The following is a 25,414-nucleotide window of genomic DNA, read 5'->3' on the forward strand; positions in this document are numbered from 1 at the left end:
ACTTCCCTTATGATTTTTGATTCTCTCTCATCAGATCCCTCCTCTCACTTGGAACACCTCAAAGTCCTTTTGACTCATCTCTTCCTCTCCCCAGGCAACCTTTCTCCTTTGGCCCGTGGCATCCCCTCACCCATACTGCAACTCTTCAACTTTATCCTTGGTCGTCGGACACCCACAATATTAATTATCATCATACAACAAAATTTTTATATAATTTTAAGTGATTTTTTTAATAAGGGGTCTTTGGGACCATTTTATAAAATTTTGGGACAAATGGAACCTTAGGCCTAGACCAAGAGCTACCACTGCATTGACTTAGAAAAAAAGTTGTCATTAGTATGTAACACAAGTATGCATAAAAATTAAAATGCTATAGCATATATGAAAGTGCATATATCATAAACAAATAACTAATCAAAAGTCCAGGTTAGCAAAAAAATAAAACTAATCAAAAGTCCATATCAAAAAAAAAAAAAATTGAATTTAAATGCCCTCTCTTTCCGCTTGATATACCATTTGAAGTGCTTGAAACCAAAATCTTCCACATTGTAGCCACAAATTTTTTTAAAAAAATCACATTAAAACACAACCAAAGATTCCAACAAAATAATTGAAGACGTGATATTTTTCTCAAATTAATTAGTGTACATGAATTTTAAATAAATAAATAAATAACCTGAGCTCCATCACATCTCCTTATCATTCTAATAAATTAAGACTTGTGCTGCAACCAAATGGCATAAGATTTCTATTTATTACTATGCAAACTTGGGAAATATAATCCAATCAAATAAAAATATCATTTTATAGAAGATTTATTGAGAAGATGATGATTGGTTATTGATTTTCTAATTAAAAGCACATCAAACAAATTGTAATTGTCTAGAAGATAGTAATCAACATAGATTTGGTGGGGGAATATCTTGTGATGGTTAACTTCATAAGATATTTTACACTCGAATCTCACATTTTGGTTGAGAAACAAACACATACACACACATAAGGGAGAGGGAAAATGATTTTAATACAAAGACACATCACAAATTCTATTCAAAAGCTATGGTCGGTTGAATCTCACATGATTTAAGGAATTTGAGAAGCCCTAAATATTTCTCTAAAAAAAGAAGAAGTCATAATTATACTTAGAAAATAGGCCAAAATTAATTTTTCTAACAATAAATTTTAAGCATGTCGGTATGGCCATTCAATAATGATTTAAAATATCCTTTAAAATATAATGATTTAAAATAATTCATAAAGTGAATTCCATTTGTTATTAATAAATATAAATATTAAATAGATAACTAATGGAAATTTTGATATTAATTTGTGTTTCCATTCATTTGACAGAGAAGCCTACATCTATGAATAATTTTAACAGTCTTGGTGAATTGTGTGTGTCAAAACACATTTTGATCATAATCTGAATTAAGTCTGGGACAATAAATTTCAATTAATTCAATTGGTAAAATATCTTATCCTCAAATAATGAGCTTGAAATTGAATCTCACTCTTATGGTTTCATGGCTTGACGGTAAAGAACAAACAGAATTAAACTAATGTCATAAATTCAAAATTTATCATATATACTACAAAAAGATAGTTTTGTATATGTTTTTATTTCTTTTTCATTTTCTTTGTTCTTGAATGATTGAATTCGTTTACATTAAAAAAGAAGAAGAAAGTTTAATTATTTAAATTGGGAGTGTTTTAAAATTATTTGGGAATTTAGCGTTTTTTTTATTAGATCGTGTTTTTATCTTAATGGTTAAAATTGTGTCTTTTTCCAAATAAGATTTTAATTATTAAAATTCTAATATTAAACTTTTTTTTAGGGAGTTTCAACCTATAGTGATGGCTCTTGATGAATCTCTTTTATAATTATCAAAAATTTTAGAAAAATTTTTAGAATTTTTTTTTTAACAATTAAGCTAATTAGAACACACAAAATCTAGATATTATAATAACTTAAAAAAAGAAAGATAGAAAAAATAATGAAGATAATATATATATATATATATATATATATATATATATATATATATATATATATATATATCAGCAATGTCAGCGACTCAGCGGTGAGCAGAAAAAAGAAAAAGTAGAGCAAAATCAGGGACCCTTTATAGTTATAGTAAAACCCCAGAGCGCCAAACCTTGCAGCCCTTTCTTTCTTTCTTTACTCTTTTTTCCGCTTTTGAACCTCACCAGTTACCGTAGCGACTGCTTCACGTACATAGAGATTTCGAGCGAGCATGGACCTGGACCTGGACGACATAGACGGACCGAGCCAAGTTCCGTCTCGGACCTCAAGATTTGCGCCGAAATCCTCCAAGCTGAAACCGAAACCGAAATCCGAACCCGTATCGAAACCGGAGCCACAAGAATCCGTGCCAAAACCAGAACCACAGGAACTCGATGCCACCGCTCCGAATAAAAAAGAAGAACAAGAACAAGAAGCGATTGCGGCAAATGCAAACGCAAACGCAAACGCAAAGGCCGAGGCATCGACTTCGAATGGCGCTGTGAAAATGGACATCGACGGCAAGTCGGGCGGCGGCGGCGGAGAGCCAAAGGAAAACGATGCAATGGATGAAGAAGACGGCGGCGAAGACGTAGTTGTTCGCGAAATTGACGTCTTCTTCAATCCTGCCATGGACGACGGCACTAAGGTCTGTGTAGTAGTATTTCAATTTTCTCCTAAATCTTAGCGCCTTTTATATTTGAGAACACCTTATTTATGCGTGTGGTATTTGTTTCAGCTATATGTTATGCAATATCCATTGCGGCCGTGCTGGAGGCCCTATGAATTGGATGATCGATGTGAAGAGGTGCGTAATTTCATATAATGTCTATCACATTGGTGCTTAATGTTATGTATTTTCAATTTTGCGCTTGTTTTTGTAGGTTAGGGTGAAACCTGTGAGTGCACAAATGGAAGTAGATTTGAAAATTGATGTTGATTCCAAGAATTACGACAAAGATTTCGGCGAACGGCTGGATATGACCAAGCAGGTCTGTTTCTACTTGCACTTTTAAAATGAGGATCTATTTTGTTTATATAGTAGAAAAGAAGGCAGGGTTTCTTGTAGTCTTAACATTTCGGTTGAAAGTGTGATTAATTTGTGACTTTGGTTTGTTTGTATGTGTAATAAATTGTGGAAGATTATGGAAACTAAGAAGTAAGAACCTTGGTATGAGTGCATAGTACTATTACTATTGGATAATACTAGGCGTGGTCGCATAGTCATTTTATTTTTCCTGGAGAATGGATTGAGTTTGGCTAGGCTCCCTTATTTATTTATTTGATAAGTCACTACTAGCAGGGTCCCTCACAGTGCTCCGCTTTTGCAATGAAGTTCTCATTTAGTTAGTGGTATCTCAAGTATTTAGGTAATCGCCAATCATGAAATAGTTTGTGGCCTCTTTTAACTTTGACCAGTAGTCCGCTACTTTTTAGTTCAATTGGGACTTCTGTTAGGTCATAATTCTCATTATTTTTTGATTTTTGCCGTTGGGTTTTATGAATTTTTTATTTATGGAAACCCACATTTATTGAGGCTGTTATGTCCCTGTAACCTGGCTTTTTTGCTGTCAAACTTTTTTTTTGTGCACACTGTAATATATATTTTCTGGTTTCTTTTTAGACTTTGTCGTCATCATGGAAGGTGCCACTCAATACTGGCTATGCTGTTGGTGTCCTGATGGGTAATAAGGTACGTTTTTATTGTTTTGTGATGTTTATCCTACTATATTTATGCTCTTGAGTGTTGCTGAAATTACATGAACTATGATTGGTAGATATTCTGGTATGTTTCAGAAGGCAGTCACTTGTGTGTTTTTAGGCTAATCAGCTGCTTTCCAATATTTGCATGACTAGCAATGGTGCCATGTCATTTAGGTGCTTTCTAGTGGAATATTAATCTCAGAAGGTCTAGTCAGCTCGCAGGCTTATTTTTTTGTTTAAATTGATTAGGGTAAATTATACCAACCTTTCTTTAGGTTCAAGTAAATGACACTCTCCGAACCTTTGCAGAAATTTAGCAAAGCACTTGTATTTTTTCTCACATGAAAGTAAATTTTGCAGCTCATATAATAGTTTCTTAGTTCCCTATTGGTGATTATCTAACTTCAGCATCACCTATTTATTCCACTCAATGTTAGTTTGGGGATTAGGCGTTTGATGATCTTCAATCAAGTACTGTTCGGGAAATGGTTATGGTGTTTTGTGGTGTGGACACTTTATGTGGGATGGGGTGACTGCCACTAAGTATGGGCTTTCATTGGGTGGATGGTGCACTGCTCTTGTGAGAGAGGCTTAAAGGTGTGAGTCTGTGGAAACATATTAGTAAGGGATGGGCCATGTTTACAAACTTTGTGAAACATGACATTGGAACAGGGGACTGAGTTCAGTTTTGGGGGAATAGCTTTTTAAGGATCGTTATCTGGAAAATTTTCAAATTGATAGAGATAAAGAGGTAAAGGTGGCTGATTGTTTGACTGTGTCAGGTGGTATCCCTTATTGGCACACAGTTTTTATTCAAGCTGTGCATGATTGGGAGTTGAATCATTGGATTCATTTTTGGATGACTTGTACTCTGTTCAGTTATGCCAGCATTAGGAGGGTAGGATGATTTGGAGTTTGTCTAAGGCTCAGGCTTTAATGTTAGAACTTTTTACCATGCTTTGTGAACAGGTGGGGGTTCCTCCTTTCCCTGGTGAATTATTTGGAGTCTTAAATCTCCACCTTGGGTTGGCTTTTTTATTCAGGTGATGGTTAAAACAAGTTCTTAACAACATAGAGATGGGGCATACTTATTCTTGATTGGTGTAGCATGTGTGTGTTGGATGGGGAGACAATTGATCATTTATTTCACATTGTTAGGTGGCTAGAGATCTATGGGGTTTCATGTGGTGTCTACTGGGTGATGCCTAGACGAGTGCAGGATTTGCTGCAGTGCTAGGCTGGTCTTCCTGTTAAAAAGGACAAATTGGCAAATTGGGTTCGATTCCATCTTGTTTGATGTTGAATTTTTAGAGAGAGAGATTCTTGTGTTTTTGAAGACAAAGCTTGCAATTCATGAGCAACTTATTTGCACGGAACCAGGCTTCCTCTCCTTCTCTGCCTGTGGTTTTGATTTGTTGTCTTTTCTAGTTTCTATGTTGACCTTCTCTCTCCTCTTTTTTTTTTCCCCTGTTTGAGTTCTCTGTACTATTCTCTGTGTACTTTGGCCTCATTTTTTTACTTCTGTTTAATGAAGTTTTTACTTCTTTACCAATAAAAAAGAAATGTTAGTTTGGTTTATTTATATCCTAGGATGCATAGATACGCCAAAAATGGCAAACACTGTACAGGTTGGATATGGGAACAAATGAATACTATACATTCCCGGCCAAGAATTTTATTTATTTATTATGGGTACAGCGAGCACAAGGCGGTGGCATGGTCTCTACAGGAAAAGAAAAGAAAAGAAGGGGATTTTGGCCGGAAAATAAAAGATAAAAATCGCACCAATGTGTTCCATGTTGTAGATCGCAGCCACCACACCGGAAGCCCACTTGTTGCCACATTGTCGTCATCCTTCTTCTTGTTGTTCCTCTCTCCCTCTCTCTCTCTCTCTCTCTCTCTGGTTTGTCCGCAATTGCCTCCCAGCTTTTTTATCATTTCTTAGGTGACTTTGTTTCTTGTGCATCAACCACATGAACTCTTCAGTTCACTTGATTTAAATGTTATTACTTAAAAAAAATCTTAATACTTTCTCATGCCTGTCAATTGTTTTCTTTCTTTCTTTTTTTTGTTTTTTTATGAACGTAATGGACTTTTTTTTTTCTTAGAATATGATGGGTTTTTTTCTAAATAGGTGCTGCTCTGCTATTATTTTTTGATAAGCTAATTATGTTTATCAATGTGTTTATATATTGGGTTAGGAACTAGCATATTAAGTAATAGTTGTTACTGAAAATTTTAAAATAAACATAAGTTATATCTATTGCCTTTATTTGATGAGGAGTTATGGAAAAAGAAAGGAAAAGTGGAAAGGAAAGTTCCCACTTGTTTGGATATGAAAAGGAAGCAGGGAAGGGAGAGCCCCTCTCCTTCATTGGCCCACTTTTATCATTCTCCTAAAAGAGGAAGGGATTTGAAGTGGCAAGTAAAGTGATTTGAATTTTGTTGTATTGACCAACTTGCCCGTGCATTTTTTTTTTATATTGGTTAGTTTCATGCGTTCTTAATAGGTCTTTAACTTATGATCTCATCCTCTATCTCCCTTTTAAAAGGAAGGGAGATGCCATTGAGCTAAAAAGTATCTAATGAATCATGAGTTCAATACATCCTGTTTAGTAGAAAGACTGATATTTCCTACTCATTATCAGATAATCACTTATTCACTAACCTCGTGTGAGGCTAATAGTTTTCATCTCCCATCTCACAGAAAACCTTTTTTCGCTCCGCTTAGCCCTATCCCCCTCTAGGGGTATTTTAGTGATTGGTTCTATAGGAATTGGGCAATCTTATTTGGTCAGATACGGAAATACCTAGAAGAAAACTCCCACATTCCTTTTATTATTATATTTCTGAACAAGTTCCTGGATAACAAGCCTAAGGGGTTTCTTATTGATGATAGTGATGATATTGACCGTGACCTTGATACGGAGTTGGAGCTTCTAACTATGAAAAATGCGCTAACTATGGATGTGATGCCGAAAATAGACCGATTTTATATCATCCTTCAATTCGAATTAGCAAAAGCAATGTTTCCTTGCATAATATGGAGTCCAACCAATTGACCCTTTCATTTATTAAAGAAAAGATAATGGTATCATTTGTTTTAAGTTTTCTAACGATAGAGAAAATCCCTAACCTTTCCTCTTCTCTCCCTTCTATAACAATGGAATTTTGCTATTTTTCCCTTTCTCTGCACAGCTCCCAATAGTAGTATAACCATTTTAAGAGGTTTTGTCTTCTTTGTCTTCACGCAGTTACACCTGAATTCAATTCATGCGGTTGTGCAGTTCCGACCGTCATTGAAACATCCAAGGGCTGGTGGCTCAAAAAGGAAGAACAATGTTGCAGGTGATGCAGAAGTTTCTGTTGAATTGGAAGAATCTGTTGAAGAAAAATCTGTTGGTGCATCTAAGAAGCAGGTATATATATTTATTCGATGCAGCCATCTAGTGCAGAAGAATATCTTTGCATGGATTTGGTGTTCATATTTGTTTTGAATGAAATATGTATTGACATCATATAGTCTGTTAATCGTCAAAAGTTTCAGGTTTTTTTCCCTTCTAGTTAGAGATGACATGTAAATTATTCCTACAGTCGTTGATATGGGATTAGAATTAGCATTAAGCATCAGTGCTTTAGAATATTCTAGCCCCCAGAAGTTGTATTGCTGTATAATGTATTATTAAGATCTTTTTTCTTGGGGGGGGGGGGGTGTACTTTGATGCTCTGAAGTCTGAATCCATTTCATTGAAGCAAATATTGTTGCCATTGGGTTCTATTTATTCATATTTACCCTTTTCTCTTGATATTTAACTATTTTTCAGTTCATTTATAAATTTGTTTTCATTGGCTTAGAACAAGCGGATGGAGCCTTCAACTGAGAAGAAAACTGATGATGAAGAGGTATGTTGGTTGAACAAGAAATATCACAATTAATTTTTGATACATTATATTCAGCTTAGAATAAATATTATTTATCTAGTTATTTTTCTCCCTTTTTATTTGTGTTGGGGGGGGGGGGGTGTTAACTTTAGAGTTTTTTTTTTTCCTTCTTTTTAAACCTTTAACAAAAAGAAAATGTGTCCATGTTTAGTATGAAAAGCCAAAGTTTTCTAATTACTTGCATGAAAGAATATGTATGCTGTGTTTTACCTTTTTCTTTGAATGTTATTCTCACTCTTCTCCCCCCTCTCCCCTAAATCAAATGATAACTTGAAAAATCAATGCATGTATAAGTTGATCAAAAGTTTCTATGGATCGTGGACCAGTGATAGTGTTGATAAAAGTGTCTAGTGCACTTAAGCGCATAGACCTCTTGGAGCCTAGGCTTGAAGTGCAATGTGTAAGTCTGTCCTTGATTGAAGTAAAACACACATTTTTTAAATACAATATATTATAACTTTAGGTCTGAACTTTGACCCAAAAAAAAAAGTTGTGGATTGGTTGGCACCTCCTGGTGTTTCCAACAGAAACATCCATGGTTCAAATCCCCCCACCCCCAACTATTGAGTTATCAAAAAGGAGAATGTATCTCATGAGACCTCTCTTTCAGAACATGTGAGACCCACACACGTGAGCGAGATATCTCATAAGACAATCTCACAAGATAATTTTCCCTTATCAAGAGTTCATTTGTCATGAACATTTGGCCGTATGTGGATACTAGTTGATTATATTTGGTTGTGCTGATATCTAGCAGTTACTGACTTTCCAAAGTCTGTCAAGTAATTTTTAGCAGTTGATGGGTTTATTAATATATAGATAATGTATTTATATGGACACTCACAATAGTATTTTAACATGTGCTATTGAGGTTTTGAAGTCAGGCAAATTTGTTTACAATTTCTAGGGATGTGCTATACTCAGTACATTGGCCTATTTTGGTTTTTTTTTAGTTATTTATTTTGGTTTTAGTGGTAAAAGCCCCAAGAGTTCAACTCTTATTAAGTTTTCAAGCCACTAGGTTTAGGTATTAGTCTTCTGTCTATATAAAGCTAATGATTTTAATTTAAGAGGAGAAGATTAAATTATCTAAATTTTCAGAAGCTATGAAGTTTATACAACATTCCTGAGGTGTGATGCCTTTATTTTTTCCCCATCTTCGTTCTTAAAGTTCCAGCAGCTTGAAATCTAGTAACCACTTATCGATTTGTCACATTTAAAACTCTTAAATTCAAAGCTTCAAATCCTTCAACCCATCAAATAGCCCTAGATAACCCACAAACTGAAACAGCCAGAGTACTGTTCACGGGTTATTGTTCACAATCTTGGAAAAACTACCCAATTCTTTAGATTTTCTGTTTTTTTTTTTTTTTTTTTCATTCCCAAATTCTACCACTCCTTTTCACCTTTAAAAACCCTCTATTGCATAATATTTACTGGCTTTTTTCCGCCAAACCCTAACACAGATTCTTCAAAATCCTGACTCATCTGTCCAGGAATTCCAAATCTAATTTGATTTCTTTTCCTGTCCTATGTCAACTTGGACTCTTATTGCTCTCTCTCTCTCTCTCTCTCTCTCTCTCTCTCATGTACTAGGTAAGGTTAGTGAATTTCTAGTTCAAGTCCTGCAACGACTCAATGGAATTGGCAGTTTTCTTATGTGACGAAAGTACTCCTTACTCTTTACAAAACATTTTAGGGAAATTAATAATGTCCTTTGTAAGCACAAACAATTCATAAGAATGACCTGCCTGGCAGTGAGCATTTTTGTTAGTTTATGTCAATTGCTTAAATGTGTATGTATTCTGCCTCTCCTACTTGGAGCTTCGCATTTGTTCTTGAAAAGCTGGAATAGCATTTAGCAGGTTGGAAGAAGCTGTACCTGTCAAATTGTTGAATTGAAAAATTGCAAAAGGACTTTTTGTGGGGTGGGATGGGAGATGATTTTAAATTCCATTTTGTTAAGTGGCGGCAGTTCTGTAACCAATTCAGGTAGGTGGTCTTGGCGTGTGGAATTTAGTGCTCTTTAATTAGTCTTTGCTGCATAAATGGCTTTGGGGGTTTGCCATTGAGAAGGATGCTCTTTGGAGGAGAGTGGTGGCTATAAGGTATGATACTGATTGGGGAGGGGGGTTGGTGCTCTGAAATTGTGACAGGAGCTCATGGTTCTTTCCTCTGGAAGCTTATCATGAAGGGCTGGGAGCAATTTTCCGGTTTCATCAGATATGAGGTTGGTTTTGGAGCTACGGTTCGATATTGGCATGATTTGTGGAGTAGAGAGCAAGCCCCAATAGAGAGATTTTCTAGATTATATAGGCTGGCTGACAAGAAAGATGCTGCTGTAGCTGATTTGTTGAGTTTGGAGGGGGGCTCAGTTTCAATGGAATATCCCTTAAAGTATATGTCCTGTGTACTGTTTGGTGTTTTTTTGCATTCAAGTTTAATAAAAATTTTACTTATTTATAAAAAAAAAATTAAAAAAAGAATCTTATGTGCTTTTCTGCTTGAAAATAAAGTTTTTCTAGGAACAATCCCTGTCTGGATGTTTATACATTGTGTTCTGAGTAGCCATTTTATGTGGTTTGATCTGTTGATTCAATGGAAGTTAAAATGATTTAAAGGGTCTGAATAGTAGAGTAATATTGTAATTGATTCTGTATGTATAATGGATACATGTTATATTTTAGACAGGAGCACGGGTAACAGTAATAGGTCAATGTTATGTTATGTTTGAGACTGTTTATGTAAGAATGTTGATAGCTTAAATTTCCATCAAATTGTTTTTGCTTTGACCTTATAAGTTATCTTTTTGACATGTGAATAAAAGTATTTCTGGTTGGATTATATTTTTATTTAGGTTCTTGCTTATCACATGATACAATTTCATTTTCTGATTTGGTTATTGCGACTAATATGTTTTATTCTAGATATGGAAATTTGACCATATGTGTTTTGGTTGGAATCAGATGTTTGGTTTGTCATGTCGTAGAACTCTGACAACTTATTTTATTTTTGGTAATACTTGTTGCACATCAGTGGTACGGACACACAGGTGTGCAACAACTTGACATTGTGTCTTCAACTCATGTTTTCAGTTGTTTGCCCACCTGTGTGTCCATACACACTGATGTGCAACAATTGCTGCTCTTTTATATTATTTTAGTCCATCATTCTGGGATATTTCAAGGACTTGTCATCTTTCCCTTGATATATTTATGGTCATACAGCTGCCTACATTATTGGATACTTTTATTCTTATGGTTACGTCTTTGCGGCAAATTGAGAACTAATTAGTCACCACTTGAATCTTTTGTTCTTTCTTTTCTTTTTCAGCCTTGGGTTGCTCTCAAGTACCATGGCTCAAAGACTGATTTCTCTGCCAGATATTTACAAAGAATGGTAGCACAAGAAGGCTCTCCTATACAATTTACAATGAACCCGTATGGCTTTTATTTAGTTATTGATACATATTATCTTTTTTTTGGATCCATTGTGCATATGGGTTACATAACAAGAGGCAGTCCTCTCATTCCTCCAAACCCATCTTCTTTCTCAGTAGGATTTGAACTTTACTAATGGAATTTGAGCGAGCTAACATCCACAATATATACTCCCTACGTCCCATATAAGTGATATGCTTTTCTCTTTGGGCTGTCTCAAAATAAATAACACTTTTCAAAATTAGAAATTCAATTCCCTATATTACCCTTGACTTTTTTTCCCAAAAACAAAAGATGATTCTTATTAAGGCCGTGCCACCTCTAATAGAAAGCAAAGGTTATTTTAGGATGATCACTATATCTTTACCTTTTCATTAATAGTTGTGCTGCTTCAAATGTTGCACTTATATAGGGATAGAAAGAGCATCATCTTTGTCACAATTACTTCACCCATACATCTTGCAAGTGTTTTAAACTTATTCTATTTAAAGCAATTATCCCAATCATATTTTCTAAATTTTAATCGTTGTTTGAAGGTCTGACTATGTTGACTCCTTGTGTCCTGGGGCAGGCAACAACAACATTAAGCCCAAAGGTCCTTCAACAAGGTATAGTTGTCCTTATCGTTCAGTTCCTGGATACTTTCAGTAATGTTAAGAGCATTGTAGGCGTATGTATCTTAATTTTTATGTTCTGCTAAATGTTGCAGCTATTAAATGCAAGTGTTTATCTTACAAATTTCTATATATTGAGTTCCTCTTGAGTGGGCTTTAGCGAATATTGCAGAATGCAATTATATGTTGCTTGATGGATGGTTTTGATGCGGGAAAATCAAGAGAAAATTAAATTAAAAAAAAATTTAAAAAAAAAAACCCTAAGAATCGGCACCTTGGGTTGCCTGGAATCAGCACCAAGCAAGAAACTTAGGCAACAACACATAAGGTGTTAGGAATCAGCACTTAACTTATTGGAAAATCTCCAATCTGAATTTCATTAATCAATTATCTATCCTAATACAAATAAACCAAGAGCTTATATAGAGCTAGAGCTTCCAAGAAATAAAGAGATAAAAGATAACAACTAGTCCTGAACTCAAATACTAATCCCTATCTGAATAAGTCTAAAATTATCCCTATGAGATAAATACAAAAATTTGAAATTATAAGTTCTAAAATAATTTTGGTTTTGCTACCGCATCAGGTTTGGTGGCTTTTATGATCTATATATTCTTGCAAATATATTAATGGAGAAGCTAGCATACAGTCAAATAAAGTTATAGTACCTTCACCTCATTCTGTTCTTGTGAAGTTCAGCATTTTCTGTTCAGTTTCATTTTTGACATGTAACTGCTGCTACATTAATTATATTAATTCTATTGAGCATTTGAGCTACTTTCCACAAAAAAAAAACAATTTTGTTGAGGTAACTGGTGTTTGTTGATAGGATTTTATGAGCCCTTTGGTCTTTGCCTCCCCCAGCCTCTGTAATTATAATACAGAAACTGTTTATTTATTTATGTGTTTATTGCCTTGCTATGTGAACGGAGACTGAAACACTTCAAGTAGCCGCTTTGCATGTTGAATTTTAAAAATTTTAATGGATAATGTTTCAGGCTTTTGCTTTCACTTCCTCTGGGAGAACGTATCAAGAAACTGCTCTGTGAGGTTTGTTGCTACTACTTAACACTACAAGCATGAATTTTGTAATGATAATGTATTGGCACTTGCAAAGGAATGGGCACTTGTGTGTGTGTCTAATGATAATGTTGGACTTTTCTTGTAAGTCAGTATTCAAAATAAAATTTTGAATCTTTTTATCTTTTAAATCCTTGGTTTAGCTATCCAATAAACGGTTATGTAACCATATGCCATCTGCTATATAAGACCAAATATAACTGTGCAATAGATACAGTCAAAAAGATTTAAGCTTTTATGATCTTGACCAGAATAACTCATGCTATCAAATCAAGTACGATGTTCTTGGTCCCTTTATAAATGATTGCCTTGTCTGGTGATGTAAGGATTTTTGCTTTCCTTACTGATGTTTGGTTCACAATATATGGTTCATTTCTGGGATACAAATATGTAAAGCAAGAGGAAGAGCAAGAGAGTAATGGTTTTGAAATTATCTTAGGGTTGAGACCATGGAAAGCATCTCTACGTTTATATTATAAATAGTTTTTCACTTTATTTTTCTGCAATAGAATGAAATAAATAAATCTATGTATCTAACTTATCAAAAGAAATAAAGTAGCTCAAAGGCTATAAGTCCAATTCTCTAGTCCATTAGTATGTATTCCAACCCTGATACCGCATTGTAGAATCTTTTTATTGCTTTTTAAATGTAAGATGACTAAGTAATCAAATTTGCTGTTGAATGCTGTGCACATTCCAGAGCAATTTGCCACCTATGTGAGCAAATTCGGCATCCTAGGTTCACACATCACAGGTTACATTGTTTATGTAGTCATTAATCTAAACTTCAGATCATTTTTTTATTTCATCATTGTTACTTTCAAATGAAATTTTTAACCTTTTTTTTTTCTCCACACATTCTATATAAAGAATCTTGACTGTGCTTTCAGACCCGTTTTTTAACATTTTTTTTTCTTGATTTTCTGTATTATTAATTTAGTTGCTTTTCTTAATAGGGGCCTCCAGTTCAACGATTCAAATTTCTGAAACACTTTGCTCCAGATTACTCCAATGAAGAATTTTTGCTAGTCCTTCAGGAGCATGCTCTACTAATCCATGGAGTTTGGACTCCAAAAAGTATATTGCTAAGCCAAGAGGGCAGTGAATCATACATTTTTAGGAATTACACCCTTCTGTTATTTAGGGAAAAATTAACAATTTCAGAATCAGATTTCCCATTAAGATTTATTAAAAAACTTCAACCCTTCCTGGAAGCTTTCGCTGTCAATAGATCTTCCTTTAAATCTAACGATTGGAAATTCAAAAGGCCTACTGATGATGCATCTATAAAACCTTCCCCAGAAATTCTTAAGGCCCAAAATGATTTTTGGGCCCAAATGGAGAAAGATGTATATAATGCTATTGGAATAAAAAAAGATAGGGCTCAGGAAATTAATGCTGTCTCAAAGCCTATCATGACTCGTATGCCTCGAAAAACTGGGAACTCTGATGAAGATTTGGCCAAAAATGTAAGTGTAGTATCCAGTGGGAGGAAGACTATGTCAGAAGAAGCCCGAGTAGCTCTCCCAAAGGTCCTCCCAAAAGTTTTTCAAAGTCACAAGGTTTGCAGGTAGGGTTTTGGACCTTATATATATATATATATATTTACATTTTACTGTAGTATAAACCCTTGATTGTCCATGGGCAAAAAAGAAAATCCCTTGGTTGTCATTTTTAATTACCTCTATTTTGATTTTCAACACCAAGCAGTCTTTATACTGTAAAAAATCCACGATAGTTGTCTGGTATGTGTATATAATGAACTTAATATTGAATCAACAACCAAAGATTAGACAAATCCTTTCCATATATGCATACTGCTTTTTGCTTGCATCTATCTGGATTCAATTAATTGTTTGACACAGCCAGAAGAGCGTATCAGTGTTGGCAAGCAAAGTAGGTTAGAAGAGGGTATCAGTTTTGGCAAGTAAAGCAGGTTATAATTATTTTGTTTCTTTAAGGATCACATGTGATTTTTTTTAAGGCAAGACGCTCATATGGCTCTGAAGGTCCTCTTACAAGTATTTTAGGGTTGAAACAGTTACTAGTTTGAATGGAAAAATCAAAAGATAACCAATGATTTTAATGCTTTACAATTTTTGAAAATTCTGTTTAGTGTTAGAACTTGTTTTCTTGAATTTTATGTCTGTTGGGTTTTACTAGGACAAGGAGAATGTGGCAGTTTTGGTGGTAGGTCTATTCTAGTGGCATTTGAAGTGTTCTTCTTGTAGGTAATTTGGTGCTGGTGGTATATTCATTCTATTGTAGATTTCTTTGATTCTCTCTCTTTTCATTTGTAGTTTCCATTATTTGTAATTCTTTAGGCTACCCCATGCATACTTCCTGTGTACATGATCTAGTTCCCCCTCATCAATAAAATGATTACTTATCAAAAAATATATTTTAGTAGTTTGAAAACGGAATGTAAATTCCGCTTTTAAGCCTGGTAAACTCGCAAAGGCTGGAGTCCTTCGTATTTTTTTTCCCACTTGGTTATTATTATTTATCATGTTTTAGGTCATGTTATCATTCAAAGTCACCTATGTAGCATTTTATACCATTCATATTTATAGTATTCTGCAACTAGAGTTGAGAATTTCCCATGGAAAAGCATTTGGAAGCCTAAAGTCCTAAAAAAATGGCATTGTTTATCTGGGTTGGTTCTTTGGGGAAAATCCTTACATTGGATAACCGAAGGAAGTGAAACATTGTTTTGATGAGCTAGTGTTGTATGTGCAAGGGGGATGGGCAGATAGTGGATTACTTCTTGTTGCATTGTCTCATTGCAAGGGAGTTGTGGGATATGTTTTTTCTCTTTTTGGGGTTCAGTGGGTGATACTTGGAAGAGTTGTCAACTTACTAGCTTGCTGGCAAGGTCGTAACGGGAGACATTGGAACAGTGAGATATGGAATGCCACCTGTGATTGCATGATGTAATGCATCTGGGTGGGAAGGAATGCATGAAACTTTGAAGGGTGTGAGAGGAAAAATCTATATCTAAAACTACAGTTTCTAAGAACTTTGTTCAAATGGGTGTTGGCATTGGGAAGTTTCTCCTTCTCAAACTTATTAGAGGTTATTGATAATCCTACTTTTAGAGCTTAGCTGCGATGTACATCTAGTATAATTCCTGTGTAGTTGGTGCATTCTAGCATTTTCTAAACAAACTTATTACTAATAAAACTAAAGGTAAGCATTCTGCATGTTATGCAATTTTTTAACCTATTAATTTCCTAATCATTGATTAAAGAATGTTGATTTTTTTTCTTGAAACTTGCTGCAATAATGGATAGTAGAATGATAGTGTTAATTGCCTGGCAGCTTTCAACAGATATGCCAAGGTCTGCGTGATTTGGCGCTTTCCCAATCTACACTTCCAAAGGCAGATGCTAGAAGGGTAGTTGATGCTGCATCTGGCGTTGATGCTCCAGAAGAGTTGAAGGAATTCATAAACCAAGTTGCAACAGAGATTAATGGTCGTTACGTCTTAAAGTCATCCCCGGAACACCCAGAATATGATCCATTGAGGTTATTTTAAATTCAAAGAATTGAGTTTCCTTTCATCTAAACTGACTTAAAAAGAAATTTAGTTATGTCCTTGACTGCCCAATTTTTAGGTCCAAATGAAGTTTTAATTTGAACAATCAAGTTCTTGAATTTTAAAGCACCAATATGACAGCTATTTGATGGACCTGGATGATGTGTTGTATACTTGTACTCTTTCTCATGTGGGTTGATAAATATATAACATGGCATGCATATGAGAGAGATGAATACTTCATTGGCAATCCAGGTGTTCAAGTCAATGGGCCAATGGACTTGGCCATTGTTGGTTTTCCAAATCTAAAGGGGACATTTCTATATGCTTTTTATAGGAAATTGCCTTTCTAATTCTTTATTTATTTTTTCTTGGGTCAAGTAAAAAAGATATTATGAGAAATAAAAAGAACAAATACAAAAGGGGCGAACAAGTAAATGTGTCTCTAAACGTAATTTTAGATATTCAAATGATTTAAGCAGCTATCGACCAATACCATAACAGCATCACTAATGAACTTGTCTAGTTGAAACTAACTGATAATTGAAAGGGTTGGTTAGCTATATATGATGGAGGGCAGAAAGCTGATTAGTTTCAAGTTGGTGCAGTGGTGTGTTATCACTTATTAGTAGTTTCATGATGGCCTCAAGGTTGCCATGGTGTGAGATGAAAGCTGTAGTGGCGATCGGGGTCTGTTTCCTGTGACTCTGAGCTTTGAGTTGACTATGGGTTGTGCACCTGTTGCAAAACATATTTTTGGGTGGTTTGAAGTAGTTTATAGATGTCAAGTTGGGTTGTCAGATTAATAGTAAAGGTAAGATATCTATTTGTCTTTTTTGTTTCTCTAAATTTTCTTTTTTAATGATAATGGTTTGCCTTTCTCCAAATTTTCCCAAATATCATATTAAATATTGGTTGCATGTGCAAGTCGTGGTCAACCTCTCCATCTCCATCTCATGTCCCTGCCATTGTTGATGGGCCCACATGGCTGAGAATTTGAAACATAATCAAATTATGCCACAGCACTAAGCCACTAAGGTCTGTCAAATTGATAATAATTACTTGCTTAATAAAATTTACGGATTTGATTGTTTGAATGGGAAACTTAGGGACATGATTGAAATGTTTGTGAAACTGAAAGCAATGGTGTTGATGCTCCTCTAATGGAGCCTTATTAATTTTAAAAAAAGTTTGTGGTAATATTTCATGATACTCATGTAGTATGTTCGTATGAAATGTAGTGCATTGAGGTTATTTGAAATTTTCATTCTTCTCAATTATGTGTTTCTCTTGCAGGAAAGTTGTAATTAACCTTCTACGTGGAGGAGGACCTGATGTGAAGCTTAGAAGGGCTGAGGTCTCTGAAGCTGCCAAGATGGCTCTTAAGAGGGATATCACTAATGCTGAATATACTAAGGTCATTAGTTAATTTTGTTTCTTCATTTTTGCTTTTGATCTTCTTCCACATAAAAATAAACAATGATCCCTCTGTCCCAATTTAATTGTCATGTTTTTTTTCCAAAAGAAAGTGCAAGTTGTTACTTCTTTGATTTCCTTTTCTACACTAAGAAAAAAAAAATTCGTATTAAAAATCATGCCATTTTAATATTATTTAAGGAATTTTCAGTAAAACCAATAGATTTTTAAGTTTTTGATAATAATCATGCTATTTCAAACAAGAACATCTATTACAAAATAAAGAGTGTAGTAGTTGCGGTAGTTACCCTTTTGGATTTTCTTTCGTCTATTAGAATAGATTAGGGGTTGCTTCAGTCTTTTTGTTTCTTTTTTTTTCCTTTGTTCAGTACCGCTAACTCTTTGTGTTTTTCTCGCTATTCTTATATTAATAATGTTCTCTTCTTACTTATAAAAAAAAAAAGTAGTTGTGGTAGTAATAATAACAATGTAAAGAAGATAAGGAATTTGTTGTCTTTATAAGTAGTTGGTATCACAAAATTCAAGAGAATAGTGATACAGTTTAATGTCTAGAAGATATAGCGAGGATTGAGAATTGGAATCCTTTTACAGTTTAATGACTAGAATTTATGGAGCTTCTTTGAAAGGAGTTGGGGGCGATAAGATGTGTTGGAAACCTGCTAGGGGAAGAGGTTTTGCTATTCGTTCTTATTACTAGGTGTTGACAAAAAGTTTCGATCAGTCTTTCCCTTGGAAGACTGTTTGAAAGTCTAAAGTTCCCTCTAGAGTTGTTTTTTTTTGTGTGGACTGCAGCTTTGGGGACTATTTTGACTATTGATAATCTTAGGGAGCGGCAGATTTTGATTTTGGATTGATGTTGTATGTGTAAAAGAAATGGTGAATCAATTGACCACCTCCTCATCCATTGTTCTATTGCTTTTGATTTATGGTCTATGGTGTTTATTTTGTTTGGCATTCATTGGGTTATGCCGAAAACGGTGGTGGAGGGCTTGTTGGCAAGGAAAGTTTGGGAGGCATCGGAATTCTACTATTTGGATGGTTGTGCCCCATTGTTTGATGTGGTGCATTTGGCGGGAGAGAAATAACCGGCATTTTGAGGATTTAGAGAGATCAGTTTCAAATCTTAAACTCTTCTTCCTTAAGACTCTTTTGGATTGGGTTCTAGTGTTAGGCTTTCGTTACTTTTCTTTAGTTCATGGTTTCATGGACTTTTGTACTTTATGCACTTGATTTATTTTTGTCCTTGATGTATACTTCTTATATACTTAGGTGACACCCCTCTTCTTTTTAATATATTTTTATTACTTATCAAAAAAAAAAATTCTAGAGAATAGTTCTTTGATAGGATGGATCTGATCCTCTCATGATCATGTGTACAATGCATTTTGGCTCTAAGTGATTTAATGAATGGCCATCTTTCTATACCATAACAGGATTCGTTTGCCTTCATGATGGGGACTTATTTAAATTTTTATGATCACTTTACCGATATAACATTGTATGGTTGAGAGTTCACCAACAGAATAAGTGGATTCTGATCCTTAAAGAGTATTACACTTCCAATTTTAACAAAAGTGATCTTCAAGGTGTGTGATGAGTAATGACCCAAAGATTTGGAAAATTTTGGCCCACAAGGCGGTTTCATCAGTTATTTGATAGTTATTTGGTAGAAGAAAGTATTTAGGGTTTTGATAGATAAAATAAATGTCTTGATTTTGGATTGTAGGGAAGAAAGAAAATAGAGAATTTATGGTGTTTAGGGACTATGAATAGTTCTCATGAATAGTACCACACGAAAGAGAAGAAGAAAATAGAGAAGAGTGTGGGAGAAAAGAACACATGAAGGTCAACATTCTTTAATACTTAATGTTAAAGATATTGAGTTTATGTTGATATAATGGCCCAAGAGGCCTGATTATGTTGTAAGCTCATATAAGGCTAACCCTAGCTTCTAGTCTCTATATATACCCTATTAAGGGTTCATTGTAATAGTTGACTTTATTATACAGTAAAGATGTAGCTGTTAGGGCTTTCTTTTGTGGATGTAGGCCATCAAGCTAAACCACATAATTCCTTGTGTTATTCTCTCTTTTTTTCTTCCGTCTCTCTATATTATTTCATTCTCGTCTTTAACATGGTATTAAAACCAAGGTTGTTTGTAGTTGTTTGCTTGTGCAACCTACGTATTTTTAACACTCAAAAAGCTCAATATTTTAATAAATCAATTGTATCTATTTATTGAGTACATTGAACACGCACGCGCACACATATTTGGAGCCCTCTATCAAATTATTTGGAGCCCTGTATTGGAAAAAATGGAGAAGAGGCTTGTAGGTTGATAGGAAAATTATTTGTCTAAAGGGGGAAGGTTCACTCTGATTAAGAGTTCTTGCTCTAGTTTGCCAAATTATTCTCTCTCTCTATTCCCTATTCTATCTAGCATTGCTAGGCATATTGAGAAGATGCGGAGGATACTTAGGAATTTATCTTCTTTTCAGATCTATACCCTCCAAAACATTTTATCTTTAATTTGTCAATGCATGCATTGGATCTCTTCTGGTATTACTTTGGTACTCTTAGATGTTGCTTCTTCTGCTTTCACAGAAGAATTATTTGTTAGTATAACATCATATGGCGCTGAGATTGAGATTATATTATGATGCATCTATGATGCTATGGAGAATAGAACGTTTCATCTGTTCCTCATTTCTCATTAAGTCCATTAGAGACAAGTGTGTAACTTCTCTTTCTTTTTCTTTTTAATGATATGAAACATTTATATATTTTTTACTTATCAGTGAAAAATGATACAAAACTTGTGTTTGTTGCTCAGCTATTAAGAATTTGAAGTTTTATCTCTTTTTTCTTCTTTTTTTCTGTATAAATTTATCAAATATTGCTTCCCATTCTTAGTATTGTATACCTTGAAGCATGTAGATTTAGAAAGCCATACTTTCTCATCATTATCATATGCTTCCAATTCCATTTCTGTACCCGTACATGTTCCTATGTACCCGGCTGCCTACTATTTTTAATGAATTCTTTACTTGTAGTTGTTCACGGTACAGAGCCTTTAATTACTTTTCATTGCATCTAAGCACCAACATTGCATGTTACCTCTAGCAATGCCTTGCTCATATTTTGGAATCAAAGTTAATAAAAGATCTAAAATTACAGATTTAATGATATTTACGTGTTGCAACCTTTATCTGTGCCCTGCAATAATTCTGTAAATGGTGAAACATTAAAGCATGACACTTACAATAAAATTGTTTGTAAGTTTTCTTTGATAACATCCTATGGTGGTTTAGGAGAGAAGTTCAAACATTGTTTGGTTGGATGAGAGAAGGTGTGTACTCCTTTGGCTAGCAGAAGGTTGGGGATTTGGAAACTTACTACTCTCAAACAGCATTTGTTGGATAAGTGGCATTGGTGGTTTGGGTTTGAGGAAAACCAATTGTGAGTGGGGTGCATCGTGTTCAAAACTTGTTTGAGACACTCATGGTTGTAGGTAGTGGAAGAGAATTAGAATGAGCGGAGATCATTCTTTAGAGTGCATTCAGTTTGATGTGTGCACTGGTAGCCAAATCCAATTTTGGCATGGCTTTTAATTTGGTCTCGGAAGCATGGATACCCCAGTTTTGCTCATGTACCTATATCTGATACGATATCCGTATCGCATACCTCTGGGATAAAGTGCCGATATGTCTGTGATGTGCCCATGATACGGTCATAACCCAACCTCCTGATAGTGAGAGGTAGACCAAACTTGTGAAGATTTTGATTTATGTTTTTTATATATTGATTTCAATTTTAAACACTTATCTAGTTATCTTATATTTACTCTTTTTTATATTGATTTGTATTCTAAACATCATTGAAAGGCCATAGATTCACTTTATTATCTATTATTGCTCTTAAATTAATATATGCTTAACAATATATAAAAATATAAAAAAAAATTATCTTTAGTAGTTAGTTAATACATTTGTCCTTGCCGTATTGTATCCTAGTTTTTCTAGAATTGTTGTATTGCCATATCCCGTATTGTTCCATTCCCGTACCTGTACTGGTTCTTTTTTAGTTGTTGGTGTGGAGATCAGCCTTTGAAGATGATTTATCTTGTACTGTTTGAAACTGCCATGGACAGAGTTGCTTCTGTGGAGTCATTGTTGGAGAGATAGGATGACGGGTGGAGGAGTTGGGATGTGGGGTTCTTGAGGAATGTTAATGGTTGGGAGATAGAGGGGGTGGGTTCATTCTTCTAACTGTTAGAATCTCATGTTCCCACTAGGGAGGGGGAAGATAGGATGAGATGGAAGCTAAAAAGAAGTGGAGAATTCACTGTGCATGAGAAATTATGGGGCCCATCCCTTCTATTATTCCCTTGGAAAGCCAAATGGAGGGTTAAGGCTCCTCTAAGAGTTTCCTTCTTTTTGGTGTGGCTTTTGAGTTGTGGAGTTTTGTATTTAGGTCGTTTGGGATTCAGTGGGTATTACTAGATAAGGTCTTTGATCTATTATGTGGGTTGCAGAATGGGGTAACTAATCATTCTTCAGATATCTGGAATCTTGTTCCTTATGTTTGTTTGTTGTAGACTATATGCAGGGAGTGAAATTGATGCAATTTTGAAGATGTGGAATGCATGACAACTCAATTGCTAGCAACCTTCACTAGTTCTTATGGTCTTTTGTTTTGGGTCTTACTGATAGTAATTATGTTCAATCTTTCATAGGGTCTTTACATATGTAGATAATTCTTCATTTTGTAATTATTTTAAACATGAAGTTGTCTATTTTCAATAAAATTTCTATAAAAGATCTTTCAAATCTGATAATTGAAGAGATTATTGCTGCAATTGATGATTTTTTTGTTTTTGTTTTTGTTTTAGATAGGTATGAATGTTATTATCCCAAATCTCATTGTCAGTGTCAAATGGGGTTTTAAAGATTGTATCCTCTTCATATCATTTCCACTTGTAGTGTTTTTTGTCCTTGTAAATTTATCCCATATGACAATCATCAGAATCTACTCTCATTCTTATTCCTTTAGCACAAATTCGTGGGGTTATTCTATCACCCAGGCATAAAACACTTTATGATTGATTTTCTGCATTCTTGCACTTGAACATGCTACAGAGGTACTTACTGGAACTACTAAGTTAGACCCTGTCGATGGTAGTTTAAGTTCAGCTTATATGAAATGAGTGGTTTAGGTGGATTCATTATCTTAATATTCAGTAACACTATATCACTTATTTTGTACTTCTGGGTGAAATTTTTTCCACTGCTTGTTTCGAATATTAACAGAGAATCCTAGGATAATTTCCATCTGCAGATTCACAACGTCAACCACCTTCCCAGATTTCTGCACTCCTCTTTTACTAGTTATTTTTGTTCTTAACTAAAGTTATCTTCTTTAAATTTTTATGCACACATATTGCGATGTCAATTACAGCTCATCCCAATAATAATAATGGTCTTTGTGCAGGTTATGAGTGATATTTGTGTCTCTAAAGGCTCCGCATGGGTCTTGAAAAGTAGTGATGGAAATTCAAAATGATCCTATACTGTTCATTGGATTAATGACAAAAGAAACCATTACAAGGTACAGAGAAAAACAAGTTATTAAAGAGTTTCAAATTTTGATTTATTATATTGAAGTATTTGATACCAAGTTATGAAAATGTTCACACACCCATTTCCCTGCATGAAAATGTTCTAAGATATTATTGGTGCATGCCAGGTGAGAACCTAAATAATTGTGGATAATTTGAGTGTTTCCAGTGAATTGATCTTTTTAGATGATTTCTCAGAATAAAAAGTACCAAATAAAATAACATACATTTCCTTGATCTTTCTAAGACAATATAGCTTTTGGAAATTATAATAGTTTGAGATTATGATAAGATGGAAGTTTGGTATATGTTTCATGTTAAGATTGAAGCATCAGGTGGCTGCAGTCATTTCTGTTCTTGAATTCTTAAGATTGTTAACAATAAGTTTCCTTTTGCAATTGTTAGCTAGCCTTTTGAAGGATCCGAAGATTGGCTGCTAATGTAATAGATAACTGTGTCTACATATCCTTTTCTCCACTAAAAAGGGGTTCAGCAGTGTAATTGGAAACGGAATTTCACTTGTAGAGCAGTTATGCCTCACCACATAGACAGTTTGTTGCATCAAATTTTCATGGTTTTCTTGTGAGTTCCTTTCTTTTCTTTTTCTTGGCATCATTTCTTCTCTCTTGCACAAAACTCAAGTTATGAATAGATATATCTTACGAAACTACTATTCATTGCTGCTAGATTATGATATTATTTGGATGCTTGGTTTCTGTCATAATAATCAGTTTATTAACATGTTGCAGGGATGCTGTTGTGTACCAAATGTAGTTAGATGGTTGGTGATTCTTTTTTGTACCCATTGGCGTTTTACACGGACCTGGTAGTTTGGAGTACTTGTTAACAAGAAACTGGAATTGGTTGAAAGGTTGGTGGTGATGCCTCGCTAGGTCCTTAAAAGGGCGAAGCATCGCATTTTGTTAGCACTTGCACTGAGCTTGCCGTCCCCATTTAGTTCTAATGAGATATCTATATTGCTATTTAGTACATCAAACAAGGTCCTATTATCCATTTATGCCCCCAGGGGTTAAATCTTGCCAAGTGGAGCACATTTTTGACTGAGTTACTTTATGTCTCTTGTACCATATAACTTGGATTTTGATGTAGTTGCATATTTTCAGAAAATCAATTATAAATATTCTTCTTCTTTTCCCCCCATAGATCACCCACTAGAAACATTAAAAAAAAAAAAAGTGATTTAAAAAAAAAAAGTTTTAACCTAAGACATCTGCTCTTAATAATAACTCTTTATTATTAGACCAAAACACCAGTCGGTTTTTACTGTAAGCGGAAATTAAATTCTAGATCTCTTATTTAACCAATAGAGACTTTACCAGTTGAGCTAACTAGAACTCACAAATATGATTTAAGCATCCGTCAATAATTATCCATATTCATTACATATCAAATGTGAAGATCTTCAGATATGAAAAGTGGAATTCTTATAAACAAAAAAAAAACAAAAAAAAAAATAAAAAAATAAAAAAATTGCAATTAATTATTAAAATTTTAACACAAAAAAAAAAAAAAAAAAAAAAAAAAAAAACTTCTTAATGCAACAAACAAACTGCTAATATATAAACACACACACGCATATATATATATATATATATATATATATATAGGTGACTAGGTTGATCCCTTCTAGTATATATCTATTTGGCGGAAGGAGGCTCAAACAAAATGGCGTGGCATCCAATATATGCAGCTTGTTCAAACTCGTGTCACTTAACTGTAGCATTCAAAAACCGGCTGGAAGAAAGTATTGCAGCGGAGAAAATAGTAAAATAGCAATAATTTTCAAACAATATAATTAGTAGTTAAGGTTTATAAACTACATTTTTTACTAGCATTTCGAGTCTTAAAAACTCGATTTTGGGGCTACAAATCGAGTCTTTAAGTCTGATTCTGTCTGATGTAGCATTTTTTCCACGTGGCGACTACTTGGAAATCGAGTCTCTAAGGGTGCGTTTGGTTGGGTGTAAAATATTTTCCGAGGGTAAAATGATTTCAAAT

The 25,414-nt window shown here is 34.4% G+C and overlaps 1 protein-coding gene across 3 annotated transcripts; it reads left to right on the forward strand.

Annotated features, from left to right (window-relative positions):
• Positions 1–2,078: 2,078 nt before the first annotated feature.
• Positions 2,079–24,552, forward strand: LOC142624706 (uncharacterized). 3 transcript variants are annotated; one of them, XR_012842365.1, is made up of 15 exons: positions 2,079–2,672; positions 2,763–2,831; positions 2,908–3,015; positions 3,648–3,716; positions 6,982–7,146; positions 7,583–7,630; positions 11,003–11,109; positions 11,646–11,717; positions 12,722–12,773; positions 13,760–14,373; positions 16,125–16,331; positions 17,638–17,758; positions 23,269–23,385; positions 23,801–23,977; positions 24,145–24,552. XR_012842365.1 is itself a non-coding variant. In XM_075798419.1 (14 exons), the coding sequence occupies exons 1-13, from the start codon at positions 2,256–2,258 to the stop codon at positions 23,338–23,340; spliced, it is 2,121 nt and encodes a 706-aa protein (XP_075654534.1). In that variant the 5' UTR covers positions 2,079–2,255; the 3' UTR covers positions 23,341–23,385; positions 24,145–24,552. The 3 variants fall into 3 exon arrangements, 1 of the variants encoding a protein (XP_075654534.1); XR_012842366.1 differs by having other exon boundaries at positions 23,805–23,977; XM_075798419.1 differs by lacking the exon at positions 23,801–23,977.
• The last annotated feature ends 862 nt before the right edge of the window (positions 24,553–25,414 follow it).

This window comes from Castanea sativa, chromosome 2 (assembly GCF_040712315.1).
Source record: "Castanea sativa cultivar Marrone di Chiusa Pesio chromosome 2, ASM4071231v1".
Lineage (NCBI taxonomy): Eukaryota > Viridiplantae > Streptophyta > Magnoliopsida > Fagales > Fagaceae > Castanea > Castanea sativa.